Source organism: Dasypus novemcinctus, chromosome 27 (genome assembly GCF_030445035.2).
Source record: "Dasypus novemcinctus isolate mDasNov1 chromosome 27, mDasNov1.1.hap2, whole genome shotgun sequence".
Classification (NCBI taxonomy): domain Eukaryota; kingdom Metazoa; phylum Chordata; class Mammalia; order Cingulata; family Dasypodidae; genus Dasypus; species Dasypus novemcinctus.
In genome coordinates, this window is record NC_080699.1 from 13,270,846 (window position 1) to 13,295,944 (window position 25,099).

General features: G+C 37.8%; 1 protein-coding gene across 2 annotated transcripts in view; it reads right to left on the reverse strand.

Moving 5' to 3' along the window:
- The window catches only part of CWF19L2 (CWF19 like cell cycle control factor 2), a 138,716-nt gene that overhangs the window by 73,828 nt on the left and 39,789 nt on the right, over positions 1-25,099 (reverse strand). For both annotated transcript variants that reach the window (XM_058289437.2, XM_058289438.2), the window contains exons 7-8: positions 19,199-19,314; positions 11,055-11,701 (exon numbers count right to left, since the gene is read on the reverse strand). In XM_058289437.2, the coding sequence (XP_058145420.1) occupies positions 11,055-11,701; positions 19,199-19,314 (763 nt within the window). The remainder of the gene's footprint in view (positions 1-11,054; positions 11,702-19,198; positions 19,315-25,099) is intronic.

The window sequence follows — 25,099 nt, forward strand, 5'->3', positions numbered from 1 at the left end:
AGTGGTCCACACACACAGAGAGCTGACGCAGCAAGATGACGCAGCAAAAAAAAAGACACAGATTTCCTGGAGCCACTGACAACAATGCAAGCGGACACAGAACACACAGCAAATGGATACAAAGAACAGATAGTAGGGGAAGGGGAAACAAATTAAATAAATAAAATCTTTAATAAATAAAGATAGCTAAACGTATCAATAGCTAAACATACCTTTAAAAAATAAATATTAAATTCATACATGTATGTGTAATGAAAAATAAATTAAATACTCTCAGTTCTCAAGAGAATTAGTGCAATTATTCCCCTCTGAAGTCTGTGCTACCCCAGGGTCTGCCTCTCAAACTCTCTCATCCCAAGTGAGAAACCCCTGGATGCTCTTCCTTCTACCTTTCCTGTCTTTCCTCACTTTCCTAGTACCTACATAACTGACCAGGCTTTTTTTTCCTAAGAAATGATGCCTAGTTCATGCACTTGTCATCTCAACACCAACAAACTGAGAAAATAAAGATCTGGAGAAAGGTAAAATGGGTAAGAAGGTGAGATCCCCAACTTTTCTCCAAACCATTCTCTGTTATTTCATTAGATATTTATTATAATCCAGACACTGGACAAGTCTGCAAAGGAATTCTTGTTGAGTTTACTATAATCCAGACACAGGACAAGTCTGCAAAGGATTTCTTGTTGAGTTCAGTCATTCAGAAGGAGTCATTTTGCAAGCAAGCTTAATGCAAATCCTGATGCAAGGTCTTTATGAAGTACTAAAAGCTATTTATAATGCCAATCATGACCTACTTGCAGCTTGTAAGTAATGGGAAATCCCTTTTGCACTATGGGAAAAGGAGTTTGACTTTAGACTGACATGGGTTCAAATCCAGACTCTGCCATCAAGTAGCTTTATGAGATTGGACAAATAGCCTGAGACTATAAAATCCATAAAATTATTAATACATACCCTTAAACTATCAGTACTTAATACAGTAATGTACATATAATAAAATTCTAAACAGAACCTAACTTGGAACTTGATAACTCTTAGTTACCACTGTCACTGAGTGCCAATTACTGAGTCTAACCAGTCCTTCATTCACCATGCTAAAAACAATGGTTAAATCTCTTCAAAATAGTTTGAGGGAAGCGGACATGGCCCAATGGCTAGGGCGTCCGCCTACCACATGGGAGGTCCACAGTTCAAACCCCAGGCCTCCTTGACCCGTGTGGAGCTGGTCCATGCGCAGTGCTGATCCTTGGAAGGAGTGCCCTGCCATGCAGGGGTGTTCTCCACGTAGGGGAGCCCCAAGCACAAGGAGTGCACCCTGTAAGGAGAGCCGCTCAGCACGAAACAAAGTGCAACCTGCCCAAGAATGGTGCCACACACATGGAGAGCTGACACAACAAGATGATGTAACAAAAAGAAACACAGGTTCCCAGTGCCACAGATAAGGATAGAAGCGGTCAAAGGGAAACACACAGTGGATGGACACGGAACGCAGACAACTGGTGGGGCAGGGGGAAGGGGAGAGAAATAAATTTAAAAAAATAAATCTTAAAAAAAAATAAAAATGAAATTAAAAAATTAAATTAAATTAAAATAAAATAAAATAATAAAAAGCAAGCACAAAGCTCTCTTGCTCTCTCTTGCCTTTGCCCAGTACCAGGGCCTGTCCTGGTGCCAGTCCATGTGCCTATTCCTGCCTTCTGTGCCCTGCTCTTGCTGTTTTTCCCCTGCCATGATCACCACGCAAGTAAAACCTGAGTGTTTATCATCTATAATGGGAAACTGTAGTCTGTAAATTAGCCTGTTCTATCACTTCCCAGGCCCTTCCTCTCTGCCTGGGACCTATGATGTATTATTTTCTCCTATTTCTCTTCTAACCATTCTCTTAATAAATTACTGGCCTAACTAACCCGACATGCTCTTGAAATTCATTTCTGCAGCATAGTCAAGAACCTAGACAAAATCCGGTTACACCACATCCATCTGCACTAACCTTAGGGCTCTTGCTCGGTTACCCTATTCTTTTATCTTTCTGTATTTTTAGCTTCTTCTAAAATTGATACTGGCTCTTTGCTATTAAGGTATCAACATGTTGAAGCATTTGTACCTTAAAAGAAAAAGGGGGTGGGGCTAGCACTTCATTTCTTCATTCAACCACTATCTTCCACATATATGTTCTATCCCTACTTTCTCATAATTTAGTCTACTGAAATCTAGCTTATACCCTCTTTTACAATGAAAATATTCTCAATTAAATTTCCAGAGTCCTCTACACTGTCAATCTATGGGATACATCTTTGTCCTTTTTAGGGCATTTTATTTTATTCTTCCCTTTTTTGAGAAACTTTCCTCACCCCTCACTTTGATGAATGAAACCTAAAAGACTCAACAGGGGGAAACTATGAAGATAAACTGACATCTACTGAAACCTACACATTTCAAGGAAATAACTGGAATCCCAAGAGACTCTTAAAAGAGGTAGAACTTCTTTAGAGGTTAACCCTAAAAAAGTGAGAGGGTAATTTTCATTATCATGAAATTCCTACCCCACACAAATCACTGGGGGAGGAGGAGTGGCATTTTCTCATAGGAATTGAACTGTTTATTAGTAGGTGGAAAGATAGGAGGATAAATGGCATGATGTACTAGAATTCTGAACATCTCTCATACTAGTTATTTCAATATTAACAGCTACTTCAACACACTTAATTGAACAATGATATTGACAAAGACAATAAAGTGAGAGTTGTTGGGCACTCAATAATTGAAGAATTGTTTTATTTTGTTAATACAGCAGCAAAGGCTGCTCTGCAATAAAAAAAAGTGCATAGACTCTTTACTTTCCTTAAGATTTTAGAATGACTAGATTATTTGAAAGAAACATTTCCATAACATTTGTGATTATTAGACAAAAAGAAAAAAGTGCAAGCATTTCTCATTTTCCAGGATTACTGCAATATTTCAGAAGCCTTTTTTACAATTAATTTCTAAAAAGCAGGCCCTATTTTCCCATTAGAATATACTCTCCTTAAAACACACATACACACACACACACACATACACAACACTGGCTGAAGCATTTAAAGAAGGAATAATAAGGACCCCAACCCAACAACATCCTGGAAATGCTGAGTGTATTACAATTATTCTTCACCTGCTGGGAGTGTTCCAAGATCTCCCTTTAATTATTCTTAACACTTGTTCTCAAATCTTCTCTCCTGCCTAAGGATCTCATGACTATACTCAAAGCTTGCAAAACCTGGCATCCTTCTCGTCCTTTAGCAACAACAGTAAACTCTGCCAAGAATGACATTCAAAAATTTAAAAATTATATTAAATGAATCAATTCCTGATATGAAGTTTATAAAATCTAAATTAAGATCATCACATAAATTGTTGTTCATGTCATAAATTGCTCTAGGTTTCAAATTCCTGAAAGTATAAAGCTAATATATTTTCCAACAAAAAGAAAATATAAGCAAACGCTACTTCCAAAAATAATAAGCTTAGCACTCTTAATAAAATGCACCACTACTGCGGATTTTTTTTCTTCTCTTTAAGATAAATAACAGGGCTTAAAAAGCACAAAGTAACTTTGATCACATTAAAGCGAGAATGAAAATGGAAGAAAAAAAAGTAAGAAGAAAAAAAAGTAAAAAGAGAAAAATGTAATTTACAAGTGATGAAAAAACTGTGACAGATAAGTTTCTTTAATATATAAAGAGCTCCCACAAATAAAGAACACAAAAAATAGGCAAAGCATAGTTAACAAAAAAGAAATAAAAATAAACATTCATAAAAATATGCCTAACTTTACCATATTTAAAGAAATGTAAATCAAGAAAAGATTTCAGGGAAGCGGATTTGGCTCAAATGGTAGAGCATCCACATACCATATGGGAGGCCCAGGGTTCAAACCGAGGGCCTCCTGACCCGTGTGGTGAACTGGCCCACACGCAGTGCTGATGTGCACAAGGAGTGCCGTGCCATGCAGGGATGTCCCCTGCATAGGGGAGGTCCACGTGCAAGGAGTGTGCCCCTGCAAGGAAAGCTGCCCCACATGAAAAAAGCACAGCCTGCCCAGGAGTTGCACCACACAAACGGAGAGCTGAGGCAAGATGACGCAACAAAAAGAGACACAGATTCCCGGCACCACTGATGAGAATGCAAGCCGACACAGAAAAACACACAGCGAATGGACAGAGAGCAGACAATGGGGGGGAAGGGGAGAGAAATAAAAAATAAATAAATCTTTAAAAAAAAAAAGATTTCATTTCTCAATTATGTACATGGCAAAGATTAAAAACCTCAATAAGAGGACTTGGCCCAATGGATAGGGCATCCGCCTACCACATGGGAGGTCTGCAGTTCAAACCCCGGGCCTCCTTAACCCATGTGGAGCTGGCCCATGCGCAGAGCTCATGCGTGCAAGGAGTGCCCTGCCACGCAAGGGTGTTCCCCACGTAGGGGAGCCCCACGCGTAAGGAGTAAGCCCCATAAGGAGAGCCGCCCAGCATGAGAGTGCAGCCTGCCCAGGAACGGCACTGCACACACAGAGAGCTGACACAGCAAGATGACACAACGAAAAGAAACACAGATCCCGATGCTGCTGATAAGGAGAGAAGTGGCCACAGAAGAACACACAGCGGATAGACACAAAGAGCAGACAATTTGGGGGGGTGGGGGGAAGGGAAGAGGAATTTTTTTAAAAATCTCAATAATACTATTATCAAGGAAGTGAGAGAAAAATCATCCTCATATATAGCTGGAAAGGGTGTAAAATGGTACCATCTCTTTGGAGGTCAACACAGCAAAATATGTAAAAAGTAAAGTGCACATAGAGTTGACCTGAAAATTCCACTTCTTGGAATTTATTTTACAGTTCTATACAAATTGTATATATATGAAACATACAAAAATACCCACTGCAGTACTGTTTGTAAAAAGCACTAAACTGCAAACAACCTAAATGTCCATCAATAGAAGATTGGTGAAAAAAATTAGATACCTAAATTTTACAATACATCACTAAAGAGCCTTTAAAATGAAAAAGACAGATATACATGGGCTGATGGAAAAAGATCTTTAAATTATATGGATTGGAAAAACCAATATTCAGAACAGCATATGCACTGTGAAGCTATTTGAGTTAAATACACACATACGTTATGTAAGACAGATACACAGGAAAGCGGATGCGGCTCAAGTATTGTGCTTCCGCCTACCACATGGGAGGTCCCAGGTTCAGTTCCCAGTGCCTCCTGGTGAAGGCGAGCTGGTGCAGCAGGCAGGCACAGCAAGATGACGCAACAAAAGAGACACAGGGGAAAGACAATAAGAGATGCAACAAACCAGGGAGCTGAGGTGACTCAGGTGATTGAGCACCTCTCTTCCACATGGGAGGTCCTGGGTTTGGTTTCTGATGCCTCCTAAAGAGAAGACAAGCAAATACAGAGAGCATACAACAAATGGACACAGAGAGCATACAGTGACCACAAACAACGGGGGGGGGGGGGGGGAAGGGGGGGATGGATAAATAAAATAAATCTTAAAAAAAAAAACACATATACATATATACAGTCCAAATTCATGCTTTAATATGTGAACTACAAAAAAATTGGAAGGGTACCCTTAACATTAGTTATTCTAGAAAGTGATATTAAAGTTGAGGTGATAAGAAATGGAGACTTGGCAGCGGACTTGGCCCAGTGGTTAGGGCGTCCGTCTACCACATGGGAGGTCCGCGGTTCAAACCCCGGGCCTCCTTGACCTGTGTGCAGCTGGCTCACGCGCAGCGCTGATGGGCGCAAGGAGTGCCCTGCCACGCAGGTGTCCCCCACGTAGGGGAGCCCGACGCGCAAGGAGTGCGCGCCGTAAGGAGAGCCGCCCAGCGCGAAAGAAAGGGCAGCCTGCCCAGGAATGGTGCCACACACACAGAGAACTGACACCACAAAGATGACACAACAAGATGACGCAACAAAAAGAAACACAGATTCCTGTACCGCTGACAACAACAGAAGCGGACAAGGAAGATGCAGCAAAAAGACACAGAGAACAGACAACAGGGGTGGGGGGGGGAAGGGAAGGGAAATAAATAAATAAATAAATCTTTAAAAAAAAAATGGAGACTTATTTTTCATTTTAATACTCTTCTGTACTTGTTTAAAATTTTCCACATACATTTATTACTTCACCATTACAACTGGTTTAATGTTTTAAAAAATAATCAAATAAAGTAGCAAGAAAGGTAAACATGTTAATGATATATAAAGAAATAAAACCAATTCAACTAATTTCTCTAATCATGAACATTCACATTAGACTAAGACATTAGTTGCAACTTTTCCAAAGACTCATGGACTGACCTATGGTACACCCAAATATTCATTTTCAATAAACTAAAAGTATTTTCCACTCCTCACTAAAAATGCTTCAATTTTTGCAGTTTAAATACCTTTTTTCCTCTTGTCTAATTTGTCAACCTTTCTCACATTTTACCAAAATTACCCTCAGAAAGGTTATCGAAAGTTTTCCCATAACTAATGTACAAAATTTCTATTTCATCTTATCCTACTGTATCTGTCTTTGGAATTTAACATTAGTAACTAACATATCTACTCCTGGATTTAACTCTGTCAGAATCTCCTATTAAAATCCTATGAACATTATTAAACTAAGAATTACTGGACAAAACTTAGAAGAAATCAGAGAAATGGTTCAAAAATTTTGACAGCATAATCACAAGTTTAAAGTCTTAAAAATTTCAAGCCAAAAAAAAAAAATCATTTACAATAAATATGACAGTTAACTTAATGTAGAGAAAGCTCAGTCAAATCAAAGAATAATACTAGATCTTCAAGAGAGTTCAAATCAAAGACCAGACTATTCTTTAAAGATGAAATACAAAAGATGAACACACTTTGGAAAAATTCAGAAAATTTCACCCTCATCTATAATAAAGTAAATTAAACACGGAAATACTAATTTTGCCAATACACTAGCCATGTTTTTAATAAGAATATCTAATAGGCATAGGGATATAGTCCCTTTTTCTTACCTGCTGGCAAGATTACATATTAGTATAACCTCTATACAAAGCAATTTTATAAATGCAACCAAAGCCAGAAAATCATCCAGATGCTTTGACTCAAAATTACCACTTACCAAAATTTAACCTAAGGAAAATATCAGAAATTCATACTAAAATCTGTACCCAAAGATGTTGCTTGCAGCATTATTATAATAGGGAGGGAAAAAAAAAACTGGAGATAACTTAAATGTTAAATAATAGAGAAATAATTAAGCAAACTATAATTCAATAAAATGGAAACTAGCCATTACAGCTGCTTAAGAACAGTACTTTCAAGGACGTAGAAAATGCTTATGAGATAAATAAAAACAGGAGGAAATCAAGTTGTATAAAAGTATATCCTCAACTATTTAAAAGAAAAGTTTTAGGGAAAAAGACTAGAAGAAATAATACTGTTGCATTCTTATGTACTTTACTAAACTTTCCAAAAATTACTTTTTAGACTGAACATGTATTGCTTTTCTGAAAATCAGAAAACAAACAAATAAAAACACTTAGGGTTTAGGATTTGCTGATTCAAGATCCTTATCTCTACTTTCTAAACAAAATTTTCTAACAAAAATTAGTAGAATTAGGTAGCCTGTTGATTTTTACAGTTTTTAAAACAATTCTGGAAATGTAATAAAATTATAATATGTAATGGCTTCTCTTGTACATGAACTAATTAATCCATCTCTTACGACTAAGAGCATAATATAACCAAATTTAAATCTAATCATATATACTACTTAAAAAGACAAATATATGAACTATACAAATTGGATTACTAAATTCTGAAACACAAGAAAACCCATTTTATAATAAAAACAGAAATACAAGAGATTTCAAACCAAGTTCCTATTTTCATTCTTATTTCTAATTTATCTATAATCCAGAGAAAGACTTGCTGTGGTAGTAAATATCCTATCACTCTAAATCAATGGATAATCATTCCAAATAAAGGCTGAGGTAAAAAAAGCATTCCATAGGTAAACTCAAAGCCATCTGGTATTCATCCAAATACTACTTTGCATTAACTTTACATTAGTGTTTGCTATATCCTAGTATACCAAAAGTCAAAACAAACAAACAAAATGACAAAAAGTGAACCTACCTCTAGTTCTAGAAAGAAAATATGAAAAGTAAAGTTGAAAAGGGGTTTTATTCAAAGTCGATTCATGGTTGTCCTTTTAACCTTATTTGAAAAGCATGTAATACTGATAAAATGGGCATCAGAAGACAAGGAGTCTAATTCAAGCTTTGCAAATAACTACCTATATAATAATATTAATAACAACCATAGCGAAGATTCTTGGAGTACTTACTATGTACTAGTTAAACATACTATATGCCAGACACTATGCTAAGTTTTTCATACATATTAACTCATGCAACAACCCCATGAAGTGGATCCTAACAGTATTCTTGTTTTAAGAAAGATGAAGAAACTGAAGCACAGAAAAGTCAGGTGTCAAATTCCTGAGAAAGGTCACAGATCTGGGAAATGTTTAACTGTATATATTGGGTTGCCAGACAAAATACATGACACAGTAATATTTGAATTTTAGGTATACAACAAATTTTTTTTTATTTGTTAAATCTGGCAACCCTAGTTATACAATGTTTTATAAGTCACAATTCAGTTCCCTCAGTTTCCACAGGTTCTATAATTTCTTCTAGTTCTAAACTCAGTCCTGGTTTTTTTCCAGTTCTGAAATTCACTGGGTCTAAAGCTTCCTAGAATTCTGGTATTTTACAAAGAACTCAACATATTCCCAATATAATATTCTGATAAGCTAACAGAATTTTTTTTCACATATATATGGATGTTTCTTAGATTTTTCTTTCCCTCTCCAACCAATAATGGAATTCATGGAAAGCCTTTAATAACACTGCTAATAAAGAATACTGACTTCAGTCAAAAAAAAAAAGCTTTTAGATTCTGTGTTACAGTATGCCTATAGAAGTTTACGACTTAAATAAAACATACAAATGTGAGGCAATTCGAGAACCAGATGGACCACTACCACTATTAACCAGCCTTGTACACTGTTTAGCTGCAGTCACAGAAGTCAAGACCTACAGATCACCAAATGCAAAGCCAACCTTAATGATATCAGGAAACAAGATCCCTATCTCACTATCAAGTATGGACTGGAAACCATCTACCACCCAGGATACATGGAGAGAAGCCTGGACAAGTCTATACAACTACATAGAGATATACACAATCTTAGACATTCTGTAATCCATGCCATGTTTATCCAGCATTTTTACTTTAGTTTCCTGAACCAGAGCTCACTGACTGAAGCTCCATCACTCAGTCCAGATTTTGCAACTCCTTCCCATTAAAAGCTACCCAGTGCTTTATAATTCTTGGCTTCAGATGGAATCAATAACAAAAGTGATTTGCCAGACTCATGACCCCAAACCACAATACTTATATTTACTACTACCACTGAATACTATTATTTCCTAAAACCTTCTCCTTTAGTGTCTGTTTCAGTTTGCTGCTGATGCTAAGTACTAGAAATGTATTGGCTTTTATAATGGGGATTTATTTGGGGTAAAAGCTTAAGTTCCAAGGCCATGAAATTTCCAAATAGAAGCATCAGCAGAAATCTTTCTCACCCAAGTCAGTTGCCACATGGTGAAGCAAGATGGCCATTGATCTGTGCCTCGGTCTCTGCCTTCCTCTCCAGGCTGACTCTCTCTTGGAGTCCAGCTCCCATAGCTCAGCTGTGGGCAATCAGGCACAGGGCTTGTCTTTTCCAGGCCTCCTCTACCAGTGTCAGCTGCTCAGCTTTCTTCCAGAGTTCAGCTGTGAGTTATCAGGCATATGACTCAACTCTCCCTGGGACTCAGCTCTTTGAGCCTCTCAGGGGCTTCTCTCCTTGCAGTTCAACTATGGGCAAAACTGAAGTTGTTTATCTCACATGGCAAGATCAAATATGGAGCCTCCCTTTTCCTCTGTCTCCATTTTTATCAGACCCGTAAGAGGGTGGAGACTCAACCCGAGTTACATCTCACTGACATAGTCCAACTGAAAGGGTCTCACACCCACAGGAATGGATTAGTTCAAAATCATAACCTTTCTCTTTCTGGGATTCATAAAATAATTTCAAACTGCCACAGTGACCCACTCATTTGGTGGCAGTTTTTTGTTATTTAACACATTAAGAGTCATTCAAGTTTGTCATTCCTTTGGTTCTTATTTTGAATTTCTAGCTGTCTCCATCAGGGCCATCCCATAGCTAAATCAGTTTTCCTAGGTTTGATCCCACTCAACCTAGGGCTCCTCTTTTTCTGACCAAGCCCCATGTAAGTGCAAAAGGTACAGTAATAATAAAACCAGTAAGTACTTCCTATTTTCCTAATCATTACAGGCATAATCACTAGTCTATCTATATTTCACTTTACCTTTAAAACCTGTCAATTGCCAAAAGTGGATTATTTATTTCTCTGCAAATCCATCTCTATAATTCATGCTCTTCTCTGCAGTATTTGGCATATCTTTACCACTTCATACTTTGACTATGTCAGTATATTTTCCTTCTGTCTCCTAGATCTCACAAAGGCACGCAATATTTACAACTATAATTGTACTTAACAATGGATTAATTTCCTTAGAAAGTAACATAGCACCAGAACCAACACCTACCAAAATATTTCCTGCAGCATGTTCATTTAAATGGATGAACTCATTCAACTTTTTAATTTGCAAAAAAAGGCAACAAATTTTGAGCAAATACAACTATTGAATTGTTTTTCCAGTTTTGATTGTTAAACTGTAAATAAAATGCAATCTGTAAAACAAAACTACTGTATTGTTAAACCTATATATATCTTCTCTTCCATCAATTTTTAAAAAGAGGAGACCATACTTCTATTTCATTAATAACTGATGTTCTAAAAATACAGTTCAGTTCTTTGCAACCTCTGAACCTCAATATTCAATTACCAGTTTAAAAAATAAATGGCAAAATACCCAGCAAATGAAGACTCTGTGTCCTGCAGATGTTCTTTCGTCGTAAAATCATCTCTCAAGCCTTCATCCTGTGATTTTCCTCTCACATGTTCTGGAATATTTTGGTAGTCAACACTGCTACTAGTTTCTAAATGTCTCTTATCTTCCTCTCCTCTCCTTTTAGATCGACTCCATGATGACAAATTTCCCTCACTCTTCTCACTGGGTTTTTGAAAACCACAAGTTAAAGAACCCTGAGCTACCAATGCTGAAGATGAACTTGATGGTTCAAAATTTCTGCATTTGCGGTGAATTGACAGTTCTTCATCATCAGAGGGTCTCAAGAATTTAGGTCTCAAATTTCTAAGAGAAGAAAATTCTTGATTTTGCCTTCGATTGGATTCTTTTTTACATATATCCGAAGACCCAGATCTATTATCTTTTTCATCATCAATAAACTTATCTTTATTGATATTGTGTGCAATATCTGTCAGACCATATCTATCCCTTGAAATACTATAATTTACTAAGTCTAATTTTCTACTTTCTTGACTATTTTGTGCTTTATCAGAATATGTCGGTTTCCTCCACCGTTCTCGTCTATAATCTTCTTTTTTGGATGCAGTTTTTTCAGCTTCTTCTAATTTCAATTGAAATATTTCCATTGACTAAAAAGGAGAAAAATTAAACAAAATATCTAAAATTAAAAAAGGTTCCAGTGACTTGTCTCTCCATAAGCCATTTTGCCATGACCCACTACCATGAGATACATAAAAGAAAAAATTCACAAAAGAAAAAAAACAAAAAGACCCACACAATTATCCCACCACAATACTAATATTTTTTTAATAAGTAGACAAAAAAAATTACCAACTAATGAAAAAGATCTGGGATCTCAAAAGGAAAGTCACTGGGATGAAATCCCCTTCATTAAAACAAAGTATAATACACAAAACAGACAATTTTTATAAAAAATAATAATTCCCAACATCAGTGATTCAAGAGGTCACTTACTGTATTGTTAAAACAATTACAGACTATCACGGAAAAAGAAGCAGTTGAAAAGCAAGAAAAGCTTGTAAATCAAAACTGTATGTCAAAAAAATTGCCCAGATACATTAAAGAGATGAATGAAACTGCTGAAAACCAAATTAATTAGTTCTAAGGAAAAAGAGCATTGACTCATAAGCAGCTCTTTTCTTTCCTAGTGATATATTAAATAATGGTGCATCTGCAATAGTGACTTCTTAGACTCAATAAAATATGTAATAAAAACTGCAGTTACCACAGTTTATTTAATGCTTCCTATATTAAACCTGTTGGTTGCATCATTTAAATGGGCTCCTGAGACAAAGTACCTGGGTTCAAATCTATTTGTTAACCTTGTAATCGTATATATTTAATCTATGTCTACCACTGTTTCCTCATTTAAAAAACAAGAATATGAGTATTTTTGTAAGGATTAAATTAGTTAATTACGGGAAGCGGACTTGACCCAGTGGTTAGGGCGTCCGCCTACCACATGGGAGGTCCGCGGTTCAAACCCCGGGCCTCCTTGACCCGTGTGGAGCTGGCCCATGTGCAGTGCTGATGTGCACAAGGAGTGCCCTGTCACGCAGGGGTGTCCCCCCACAGGGGAGCCCCATGCGCAGGGAGTGCGTCCCGTAAGGAGAGCCACCCAGCACAAAAGAAAGTGCAGCCTGCCTAAGAATGGTGCCGCCCACACAGAGAGCTGACACAACAAGATGATGCAACAAAAAGAAACACAGATTCCCGTGCCGCTGACAACAACAGAAGCGGACAAAGAAGATGACACTGCAAATAGACACAGAGAACAGACAACTCGGGTGGGGCAGGGGGGTGGAGGGGAAGAGGAGAGAAATAAATACATAAATAAATCTTTTTAAAAAAATAAATAAATTAGTTAATTGCATATAAACAATTTAACAGTGCCTGGCACATGGAAAGCACTCAAATTATTATTTCTGCTCTCACAACATTTCTATGAGGTTGATACTAATATTCCTGTATTTAAAATGAACAACAGAAAACTAGCAAGATGGCAACAGAGTAAGGAGCTCCTAAAGTCAGCTCGTGCTACAGGGCAGTTAGTAATCACCCACAGCTATCTAAAGCACCAGTCTGGGACTCAAGGATACGAGAAGAGCATTCTGCAACATCCTTGAAGGAATAGGAGGAGACAGCCCATCTGCAGAGAAGATTCATAAGTAGAGCACTCCATGCCATGAAGACCAGTGCCCATCCTCCACTGGAGGCACAAGCGGCCTTGGGAACTATTCAGCTGGAACTGGAAGCTCCACTATACAAAAACAGGGAAGGAAGAGATGGTAGGGCACCAACTTCAGCTACAGATTAGTAAATTTGTCAGGCTAAAGTATAATTCTAAGAACAGCTAAAGTTTGAAGCTGTCCAAGTTGGAAAGAAGCCGATCTTAACTCTGCCCCTGGCAAAAGGGAAAGCAGGGCAGACTGAAAATCACAGTGCTGGTGGGGAGTGGCTTCTTTCCATCCAGATCAGACTGCAGCTCTAGCATAAGCTCCAGTCCCATCTCCAACAGGGAAGAAGCTGGAGGGATCTGCATCAGCCTCTCCAGGAAAATACAGGCCATGCTGTGGAGACCAGTGATCATCCTACTCTGGAAGTACAAGTCGCTTCAGGAGCTATTCTGTGGCTCAAATTGGAAGCTTCATTTCCCAAAAACAGGCGAGGAAGAGAGAGTTGGCCACTGACTTCACCTACTGATTAGTCAATTCGGCTGACTAAAGCATAACCCTAAGAACAGCTAAAGCTTGAACCTGTCCAAGTCGGAAAGAGGCCAGTAGCTGACATTTTGGACCCACACAGCACAGACTGCTGCCCATACCTGCAGTTCGATCCCCGCCCTAGGGAAGGGAGAAAGGAGTATGAAGCTTCAACAGTCTCTCTGAGCAACGAGAGTATAGGCCTGCACAACTTAGATTATTCCGCATGACTGTGACTCTGTCCCTATCCCTGGCAAAGGAGAAAGTTGGGAGATGCTTCATCTGCCCTTGGGCAATGAGGACAACTTGAGCCTCCAGAGCCTGCAGCACCAACTACATCCTTGGCTCCTACTGCACAACCAGCAAAGGAGAGAGGGCAAGAAAGCACTAAACTAAAAAGAGAAACTGTACAACAAAAAATTACAATCCACACCAAGAAACAGGAAGATATGGCCCAGTTAAAGGAATAAGATAAGCCTCCAGATGACATAAAGGAGTTGAGACAACTAATTATAAATCTCCTTAATAAATTCAGAGATGGCTAAAGACATTAAGGATATTAAGAAGACACTGGAGGAGAAGCAGACATGGCTCAAGAGATAGAGCGTTTGCCTACCATATAGGAGGTCCAAGGGTTCGATACCCAGGGCCTCCTGGCTCGTGTTGTGAGCTAGCCCACACGCAGTGCTGCGCACAAGGAGTGCCAGCCCCCCACGCAAGGAGAGCCACCCCGCACGAAACCGCAGCCCACCCAGGAGTGATGCCAAACATGCAGCGAGCTGACGCAGCAAGATGACACAACAAAAAGAGACACAGATTCCCAGTGCCACCTAATGAGAATTCAAGCAGACACAGAAGAACACACAGTGAAAAGACACAGAGAGTAGACAACGGGGGAGGGGGATGAATAAATAAATCTTTAAAAAAAAAAAGACAAGACTGGATGAGCACAAAGAATCTGAAAGCATATACAGAAAAACAGCAGATCTTATGAGAATGAAAGATGCAATAAATGAAATTTAAAAAACACTGGAATCATATAATAGCAGATTTGAGGAGGTAGAAGAAAGAATTGGTGAACTTGAAGAAATATCCTCTGAAAGTGAACATAAAAAAGAACAGATGAAGAAAAGAAAGGAAAATATTGAACAAGATCTCAGGGAACTAAATGACAGCAAAAGACATACAAATATATGTGTCATGGGCGTCCCAGAAGGAGAAGAGAAGGGAAAAGGGGCAGAAGAAATATTTGAAGAAATAATGGTAGAAAATTTCCAAGCCCTATTAAGGACATAGATATCCATGTCCAAGAAACACAACATACTCCCTTCCAAACAAATCCAAATAGAACAACTCTGAGACACATACTAATCAGAATGTCAAATGCCAAAGACAGAATTCTGAGGCCAGCAAGAGAAAAGCAATGCATAACATACAAGGGATACCCAATAAGATTAAGTGTGATTTCCTCATCAGAAACCACTGAGGCAAGAAGACAGTGGTATGATATATTTGAGAAACTGCAAGAGAAAAACTTCCAACCAAGAATCTTATATCTGGCAAGACTGTCTTTCAAAAATGAGAGTGAGTTTAGAATATTCACAGATAAACCGAAACTGAGAGAGTTGGTAACCAAGAGACCAGCTTTGCAGGAAATACTAAAGAGTGTGCTATAGTCTGAAAAGAAATATCAGAAAAGAGTCTAGAAATGAATATTATATCAGTAAAAGTAACTAAAAATGTCAAAAAAAGTTGTGAAAATAAAATACGATAGATAAAAGCCAGGTATTTTTTAATAAACTTAACCAACTATGTAAAGTACTTATATTCAGAAAACTACAACTCATTGCTAAAAGAAATTTAAAAAGACCTAAATAATTAGAAGAACATTCCATGCTTATGGATTAGAAAACCAAATACCATTAAGATGTCAATGCTACTCAAATTGATATACAGATTCAATGCAATCCTGATTTAAAAAAAAAAAAAACTATTAGTATTTTAAAATTAAATGGAGAACAAGATTATCAAATTTATTTAGAAGGGGAAGGGGTCCTGAATAGTCAAAAACATCTTAAAAAGGAAAAGCAAAGTTGGAAGACTCTCATTTCTGGACTTTAAATCATATTACCTACCTACGGTGGTAAAAACAGCAAGGTACTGACATAAAGACAGACAAATACACCAATGAAACCAAACTCATGGTTCAGAAACAGACCCTCACATCTATGGTCAAGTGATTTTTGACAAGTCTGTCAAACCCACCCACTTGGGCAGAAAGGTCCACTCAACAAATGGTACTGACAGCACTGGATGTCCATAGCCAAAAGAAGGTAAAAGGACCCCTACCTTACACCTTATACAAAAATTAAACTAAAATGGATCAAACACCTAAATATAAAAGCAAGAATCATAAAGCTTCTGGAAGAAAATGTAGGAAAATATCTTCAAGATCTGGTGGCAGATAGTGGATTCTTAAAGGAGATAAGAGGAGGACTGAGATGGACTACTGACATTTAAAGTATGTAGAAGTTTTAATTAACTTTACTGTAAAAGTGTGGAAAGATATAGAGTTGATTATAACACATTATAGTGAATAACAGCTGATTTATAAAAGGGAATGTGGCTGAAAAGGGTAGTCTATGGATGTAAGCCAATCGAAAGAAAGCTAAGGAATAACCTAAAGATTGACTAACACAGTAAACCCAGAGGTGGATGAGAATTGTTGTTGATGTTACAGATGCAAGAGTGTCCTTTGTGACCTTCAGCAGGTGTACATCACTATTGCAGGGTGGTGTGAATGTGGAGAAGCAGGGAAAAATACAACTGGAGTAACCTATGGACTGTGGTTAACATTACATGTAATATTCATGCATCCATGCCAAAGATGTACTATATTGGTAAGGGGGGAGTATAAAAAAGGGTGCCAAATGTACACTTGGACCTGGTAATAGACTGATGATATTATCTCATAATGTGTAACAAATGTTCTACCACAATGTGGTGTGTTCATGAAGGGGTGTTGTACGGGAATTCTGCACATGTGCGTGATTGTTTTGTAAGTTTACAACTTCTGTCATAAAAATATAGTTCAAAAATAATAATAGGGTGGTTTGGGGGAAAATACACAAAATGTAAGATAAGGACTATAGTTTGTAGTAAGATTTTGACAATATTTTTTCATAATTTGTAACAAATGTCTCACAACAATGCAAGGTGTTGGTGGTGGGTTGATGTATGGAACCCGTATAGGATGTTAGGCAAGTTTGCTTCGTAAGCTCACAACTTTTACTATACACTTATTGTTTATGTATGTCCATGTATAAATGACGTAGTAGTAGTAGCAGCAGTTATAATACTAGGCTGAGGTGGGGGAAAACACACCAATTGTAAGATACTTTGGTTACTAGTAATATTTTGAAGATGCTCTTTAATCATTGGTTAAAAATGTTTCAGAACAATACAAGGTATTTGTGGTAGGGTGAGTTATGAGAGCCCCGTATGATGTTATGTATGTTTGTTTTATAAGTTTGCAACTATTACTACACATTCATTGTTTATGTATGTTTATATATGAGTGACATACTTCAATAAATAAAAAATTAAAGTTTATTAAAAAAAAAAATTTCAAGCTCCAGTAACACACCAGATGATATAAAGCTGATAATGAAATCCAGGACTACATGACCACAAAGTCAGTGTTTTTACATTCTATTTTTAAGAAATTAAGAAATTATATATCAAACTTTACAATTCAAATAATAAATTTAGCATAGCCCTTATTACCAAAACTTTACAAATAACATAAAATCTCCAATAACCAATCTCCCTTATAAATATACGAATTCAAAATATGAACAAATTTAATTCAGTAGTATATTAAAACAGATGCCATAAGCAAAGAAAAATCATTCAAAGAATAAAAGAATGATCTAACATTATTAAGTATTCACTAGTTATTTTCCATCTGCATAAGCTACTGAAACTATAATTACAACAATATGATGCAAGTCCAGAAAGAGGCAGAAAAACCAATGGAATAGATTGGAGTGTACAGAAACATACCCACATATATAATGGAATTTAATATGTAATAAATGTATCACTTCAAATTAGTTAGAATACTATATTCAATATATTATAAACTATCTAAACATTTGAGGAAAGTTAGCTCCCTACTTATACCATATAAAAATATAAAAATAATGAGGAGTCAAATCACTAAAAAATACAAATAGTTGTAAAAACATTTTTAAAATTCCAACTCACCGGTAATCAAATATATAAAAATAAAAGCAAAAAAAAAATTTTTTTTGTCAATCACAATAGCACAGACAATAAGTAATGATAATCTTACTGTTGAAAATCACGCAATGAAAAACACATTTTAATAAGAGCTTCATTTGGTCAGTCATTTCTTAGAGAAATACGGCAATATATATTTCACTTTAAATGTCTATATCCTATAAGCCTGTAATTTCATTTTTAGTAATTCATATCTAGAAAATAACCAGAAAACTATGCAAAATGCACTGGACAAAAATGTTCTGTACACTGCTATTTAACAAAGGTTGAAAAAACACATAAATATTAAGTAAATAAATAATGGTACAAACAATATATAAGAAAATATTAAATGATTAAAATGTGTGTATATATATATGTTTACTGATATCACACTATACCTATCTTAATAAGTAAAAGAAGCAGGATATATTCTATGAGCCTACATTTATAAAACTAGATATTTCAAATGTACATTATAAATAGTAAAACATTGCGAAGAATATGTACAAAGATGTTAACAGAGATTCTCTTAGGACTAAAGATGAATTTTTTCCTTTTCTTTTGTGTGTGTGTGTGTATGACTTCCCTATATTTTTAAAATCTTACTACTTCTAAATCTGAGCAAACAGGAAATAAGGGGAAAAAAGACACCACTACATACAGAAAAAGAAAAATATACCACACATGGTGAATAGGGAAGCTGGTTCTAAGATGGCATGTACAGCATGGTTCCATTGTTTTAAGAGTATATAGATACATGTGCAGTCATAGGAAAAAAACTGTGGAATACACCAAAATTTCAACAGTGGTTATTTATAGAAATGTATTATAAAGGCTTTCCTATATTATTTAAATCTTCTCACAATAAAAAAAATGATGTTATATTTTAAACACACTCATTTAAGTTTTATATACTTAAGTGTACATTATGTCAAAAAAAAACAAGCTACATAAAGTTTACATAATAATAAAAAGCAGAAAATTCTGTAGTATATAGGTTTGAAAGTGAATTTCAATCTAATTCAAGTGTTTCATGGCACAGACACAAAGGTAAAGACACTTAAGTTTTCATATACCTCTAAAAATAATACAAATCTCCTTAAAGGAGAGACTCACCCCGTATCTTTCAGCTACAATGTCCTCAAAATTTCTATTTTGTTTCTCAGCTTGTTCCTTCATTCTTTGATATGACTTCCTTAGCCAGCTTAATCCACCATCTTCTACTACTGAAACTAAATTCCAATATAAATACCAGTTATACTTTGCAATGGTTATCACAAAATTAGTATTTATTGCTTTTACAATTACTTCTAAATCAGAATATTAAATATTTTCCTTGAGTATATAAAAATCACAAGACATTCAAAATCCAAATTAACATATATTTGAGTGCCTATACATAAAAGGTACAGAGTTTTGTCACTATAGGGAAGGAAAAGATAAAACTATCCTCAAGAAAATTGCAATGTAAGAGAATGAGCTTAAAAGAATAAACATAAAAATAATACGAGATAAATATTATAAAAAGATACAAAGGGTTATAGAAAACTAAAAAAGTAAAGGGTTATTTTCAACTGCGGGGACTGGGAAAACTTCACAAATCAAAAAAATGAGCTGGGTTTCTAAAATCTAATAAAAGAGGAGGATAGGGCACTCCAAGAAATATTAATAAATAAGGACAAAGAACAAATAACTTAACAGAAGCTAAAGCTGAAATGTATTATAAAACAAATTATCCTACTTCAGTTATGAATGCCTATAATTGCAACAAACTTAATAAGGCTTACGTTTCCCTTTATAAACATCTCCCTTTTGATGTGTAAAGAGGAAATCTAATCAATTACTTAAATCAGAACTTTGTTTTCAACTTCCTTTGCCCAAAATAGGACTGCTTTAAAATCTCCCCAGTTATAGCCAACAGAAATGTACACGGATACCTCCAAAAGGCAAGTAGAACAATGTTCATAGCAGAACAATCTGCAATAATCTCAGTCTGGAAACTACCCAAATGTCCATCATTAGTAGAATGGATATAAAGATTGTGACATATTCCTAAAATAGATTATTATGCAACAACGAGAATGATGAAATATATATACGACAATAAGGATGAATCTCAAAAGATGAGCAGGGAAACGGACTTTGGCCCAGTGGTTAGGGCGTCCATCTACCATATGGGAGGTCCGTGGTTCAAACCCCGGGCCTCCTTGACCCGTGTGGAGCTGGCCATGCGCAGTGCTGATGTGCGCAAGGAGTGCCGTGCCACGCAGGGGTGTCCCCCGCGTGGGGGAGCCCCACGTGCAAGGAGTGCGCCCATGAGGAAAAGCCGCCCAGCGTGAAAAGAAGGAGCAGCCTGCCCAGGAATGGCGCCGTCCACACTTCCCGCCGCTGACGACAACAGAAGCGGACAAAGAAACAAGACGCAGCAAATAGACACCAAGAACAGACAACCAGGGGAAGGGGGAAATTAAATAAATAAATAAATCTTTAAAAAAAAAAAGAAAAAAAAGATGAGCAAAAGAATTCGGAAACAAAAGAAAACATACCATATGATTCAAGGCAAAAATGATATTTGGTGCTAGAAACCATCCTTATGGGGAGACAGCAGTGACTAAAAGGGACCACAAAGGGGGCTTCTGGATGCTGAGAATGTTCTGTTTCTTTTTCTCTTTCCCTCCCCCTCCCCTGTCCTCTTGTTTTTGCTGTGTCCATTCACTGTGTGATCTTCTGTATCTATATCTCCTTTTGTCTTCTCTTCTCTTTCTCCTCTAGGATTCACCAGGATTGGATCCTGGGAACTCTGATGTGGAGAGAGGTTCCCTGTCAGGTTGCGCCACCACAGTTCCTGGTCTCTGCTGCACTTCACCTTGACTCTCCCCTTGTCTTTTTGATGCGTCATCATCTTGCTGCATGACTCACTTGTGCAGGCACTTGGCTAACTGCACAGGCTTGTCACACGGGCACTCACGTGGGCACTCGGCTCACCATGTATACACTTGGCTCACCATGCAGGCTCTCAGCTCACCATGCGGACACTGGCTCACCATGCAGGCAAGCTTTTTTCTCTTCTTTTTCACCAGGAGGCCCCAAGGATTGAACATAGGTCCTCATAAAGTAGATGGAGGCCCTATCACTTGAACCACATCTGCTTCCCTGTTCTGTTTCTTGAACTGTGTAATTACACACAGTTTCACTTTGTGAAAACGATCAGAATGTACAATTAAGATTTTTGCACTTTTCTATACATGTTATACTTCTATAAAAAGTTTACTGGGAGGTGGATGTGCCTCAAGTGATTGGGCTCCTGTCTACCATATGGGAGGTCCAGGGTTTGATTCCCAGGGCCTCCTGGTGAAGGTAAGCTGGCCCAAGCAGAGAGCTGACCCACGCAGGAGTGCTGGCCTGCAGGGAGTGGTGGCCCACATGGAGAGCTGGCACAGCAAGATGACACAACAAAAAGAGACACAAAGGAGAAACAATAAGAGAGGCAGCAGACCAGGGAGCTGAGGTGACACAAGAGATTGAGCACTTTTCTCCCACTCCAGAAGGTCCCAAGATTGGTTTCCAGTGTCGCCTAAAGAGAGAAAAAGCCAACACAGAAGAGCACACAGCGAATGGACATGGAGAGCAGACAGTGAGCGCAAAACAACGGGTTGGGGGGGGGGGGGGGAGGGTCAGAAAAATAAATCCTAAAAAAAAAAAAATTTTACTTACAAAAAAGATTTTGCAATCTCAGATTAATTCTATTCAAATTATTCTATTCTCTTCTTCAAATCTCAAATTTTATCGCCAACAAGCAATCTATTCTAAAATAATGTGGCCCTTCTTTAGATGTTGTCCCATGGTCCCAGCTTCTTCCAGTATCAGCTGGAGGCTGGGATAAGCTATGAGAGAAGGCTCCATTAGACACAGCAGAGGTCCTGCAAAAAGAGATGAGGCATTAGCCTGATAGTCTACAGCTGGCCTTGTGGAAGGAGTAGAGCAGCCAAGCCCAGAGAGAAACAAGCCCTGGGAAAGAGAAGAGACTTATTCCAGCCTCCAGCTGATACTGGAAGAAGCTGGGACCATGGAGTCTTAGGAGAAAAAGGAAGCCTGAAACCTTGCGACTTCAGCAGCCATCTTGCTCCAACACATGACAACAGACTTTGGTGAGGGAAGTAACTTAATGCTTTATGGCCTGGTAACTATAAGCTTCTACTCCAAATAAATATCCTTTATAAAGGTCAACACGTTTCTGGTATTGTGCATTAGCACCCCTTTGGCTGACTAATACAACACTGTCTAAGATATTATGAACTTCAAAACCTAGATCTCTACTTGTATTAGCCAGCCAAAGGGGTGCTGATGCATAATACCAGAAATTGGTTGGTTTTTATAAAGGGTATTTATTTGGGGTAGGAGCTTACAGATACCAGGCCATAAAGCATAAGTTACTTCCCTCACCAAAGTCTTTTGCCCATGTTGGAGCAAGATGGCTGCCGACATCTGCCAGGGTTCAGGCTTCCTGGGTTCCTCCCTTCCAGGTCTTGCTTCGCTCTGCATTCAGGGTTCCTCTCTTCCCAGGGCTGCTTCTTCCTGGGCTCAGGGTTCCTCTCTTCCTGGAGCTTGCTCCTCTTTCCTCTGTGTGCTTACTTCCTGGGGCTCCAGCTTAAACATCAAACTCCAACATCAAATGCCTCAAGTTGGGAAGCAGATTTGGCTCAAAGGATAGAGCATCTGCCTACCACACGGGAGGTCCAGGGTTCAAACCCAGGGCCTCCTGACCCGTGTGATAAGCTGGCCCACGCGCATTGCTGATGCGCACAAGGAGTGCCATGCCACACATGAGTGTCCCTGCATAGGGGAGCCCCAAATGCAAGGAGTGTGCCCTGTAAGGAGAGCCGCCCAGCATGAAAAGAGTGCAGCCTGCCCAGTAATGGCGCGACACACACTGAGAGCTGACGCAGCAAGATAACACAACAAAGAGACACAGATTCCCGGTGCCACTGACAATGCAAGCAGACACAGAAGAACACACAGTGAATGGACACAGAAAGCAGACAGCTGGGGGTGGGGCCTGGAAGGGGAGATAGATAAACAAATAAATAAATAATTTTTTTTTTTTTTAAAAAGCCTCAACTCTGTCCTTTGCCATGCCTTTTATCTGTGAGTTCCCATCCCTTGGTGCATGGGGACTCAATGCCCTGATGATGTGGCCCAATCAAAGCCCTAATCATAACTTCATCACACCCAGTTACAGACCAGATTACAAACATAATCTAATATCTATTTTTAGAATTCATAACCATATCAAATTGCTACATTTTTAACAGTGATTCATTTTTCATTCAAAAGCCTATTTTGCTCTTGCTCTTTTTTCTTATTTATATAATCTGAGTTCAATATTAATAATACAACCACTCATTAGGAAGTTAGCCTAAATCTGCAATCTACACAGTAATAAGTAAACTCATCAAAATCAATACCTATGTCAATGTCCCAGGCATAGAACTAAGTTATCGTTCCAAAGAAATATGTGTGAAACTGATAAAATGCTGATAGACAGTGAAAATTTCCTAAACATTCTATAATCACCAAAATATTTATATAGCTCAGAGAAAACTAAACAGAGGAAATTTAAGACTGCTTTTATTCCTCTATGTTGATATTTTCAAGGAAATCTTACAAGTATAAACTTTTTAAAATCAGTTCAGTCACATACTATATCCACAATTTTAGAAATATTTATATAATGTTATGTTCAGTGATATTCTCTATTTCAATAATACTATTAATCCTACAATTAGAGATGGCAATAATCAAGTATTTTTAATTTAAGGGAAATCACCAAATTTAATATTTAAAAAGCAAACAAAAATCACCAATTTGTAGAACCATCTATCAAGAAATTCAATCTAACATATTTAGTTAATAGCTACAATGACTAAAAATTTGTTAAACACAAATTTAAGGAAGGCATGCTTCCAGTCCTCTATGCTGAAATAAAGATACATTCAAATATTCTAGTAAGTGGAAATGTCAAAATTCTAATCTCAAGTGGCCTCACTCCGAAGTCTGAATCTTTAACTTTGTGGTCACCTCCACACACCTCATCAACACTAAGGTTATAACACTTCTAGGTGGCACTGATCTAAACAGAACACTACCTGCATATGTAGTAAAACCTAGAGTTCACTTTTGAAACTTAAAAAACGGGCCTCTGACATTCTGGAGCTTTCTGTCACTTTTTCTGCTTCTAAATACATATTTGAAGAAAAGAAAAAAGGGAAGTGATGACGATGGATTACACAAAGGGAATGCTATGCTATGCCTTGCTATTACAGGAAGGGAAGGGAGAACAGCCCTCAGCTAGGTCACCTTGCTCCAATGTCTCGATCCTGCTCTCTGCTCCAGCCAGCTCAAAGAGCCTACGTGAGGTAGAACTCTAGGTCTTCTCCACTCAGTGAAGTTAAGAACCTGGTGACTGAAAATACTCAAAGACTTGGCTTGTCAATTTTAAACTTTCCCCATAGATAAATTTATTGACTGTCCTTTTGACAATGTGGGCAGTAAAAACCTGAATCATAAAATCAGCCCTACAAAGTAATGGTTTACTAAGCTAACTCACTGCTCTCCTAATTTTGTTGTTTTTTTTTTAAAGATTTATTTTTATTTATTTCTCTCCCCTTCCCGGCCTCCCCCCCCCGCATTGTCTTCTCTCTGCGTCCATTCGCTGTGTGTTCTTCTGTGTCCGCTTGCACTCTTGTCAGCAGCACTGGGAATCTGTGTCTCTTTTTGTTGCATCATCTTGCTATGTCAGCTCTCCGTGTATGCGGTGCCACTCCTCAGCAGGCTGCGCGCTTTTTTTTTTCACACGGGGTGGCTCTCCTTGCGGGGCACACTCCTTGCACGTGGGGCTCCTCTATACGGGGGACACCCCTGCATGGCACGGCACTCCTCAAGCGCATCAACACTGCACGTGGACCAGGTCACCACACAGGTCCGGAGGCCCTGGGTTTGAACCCTGGACCTCCTATA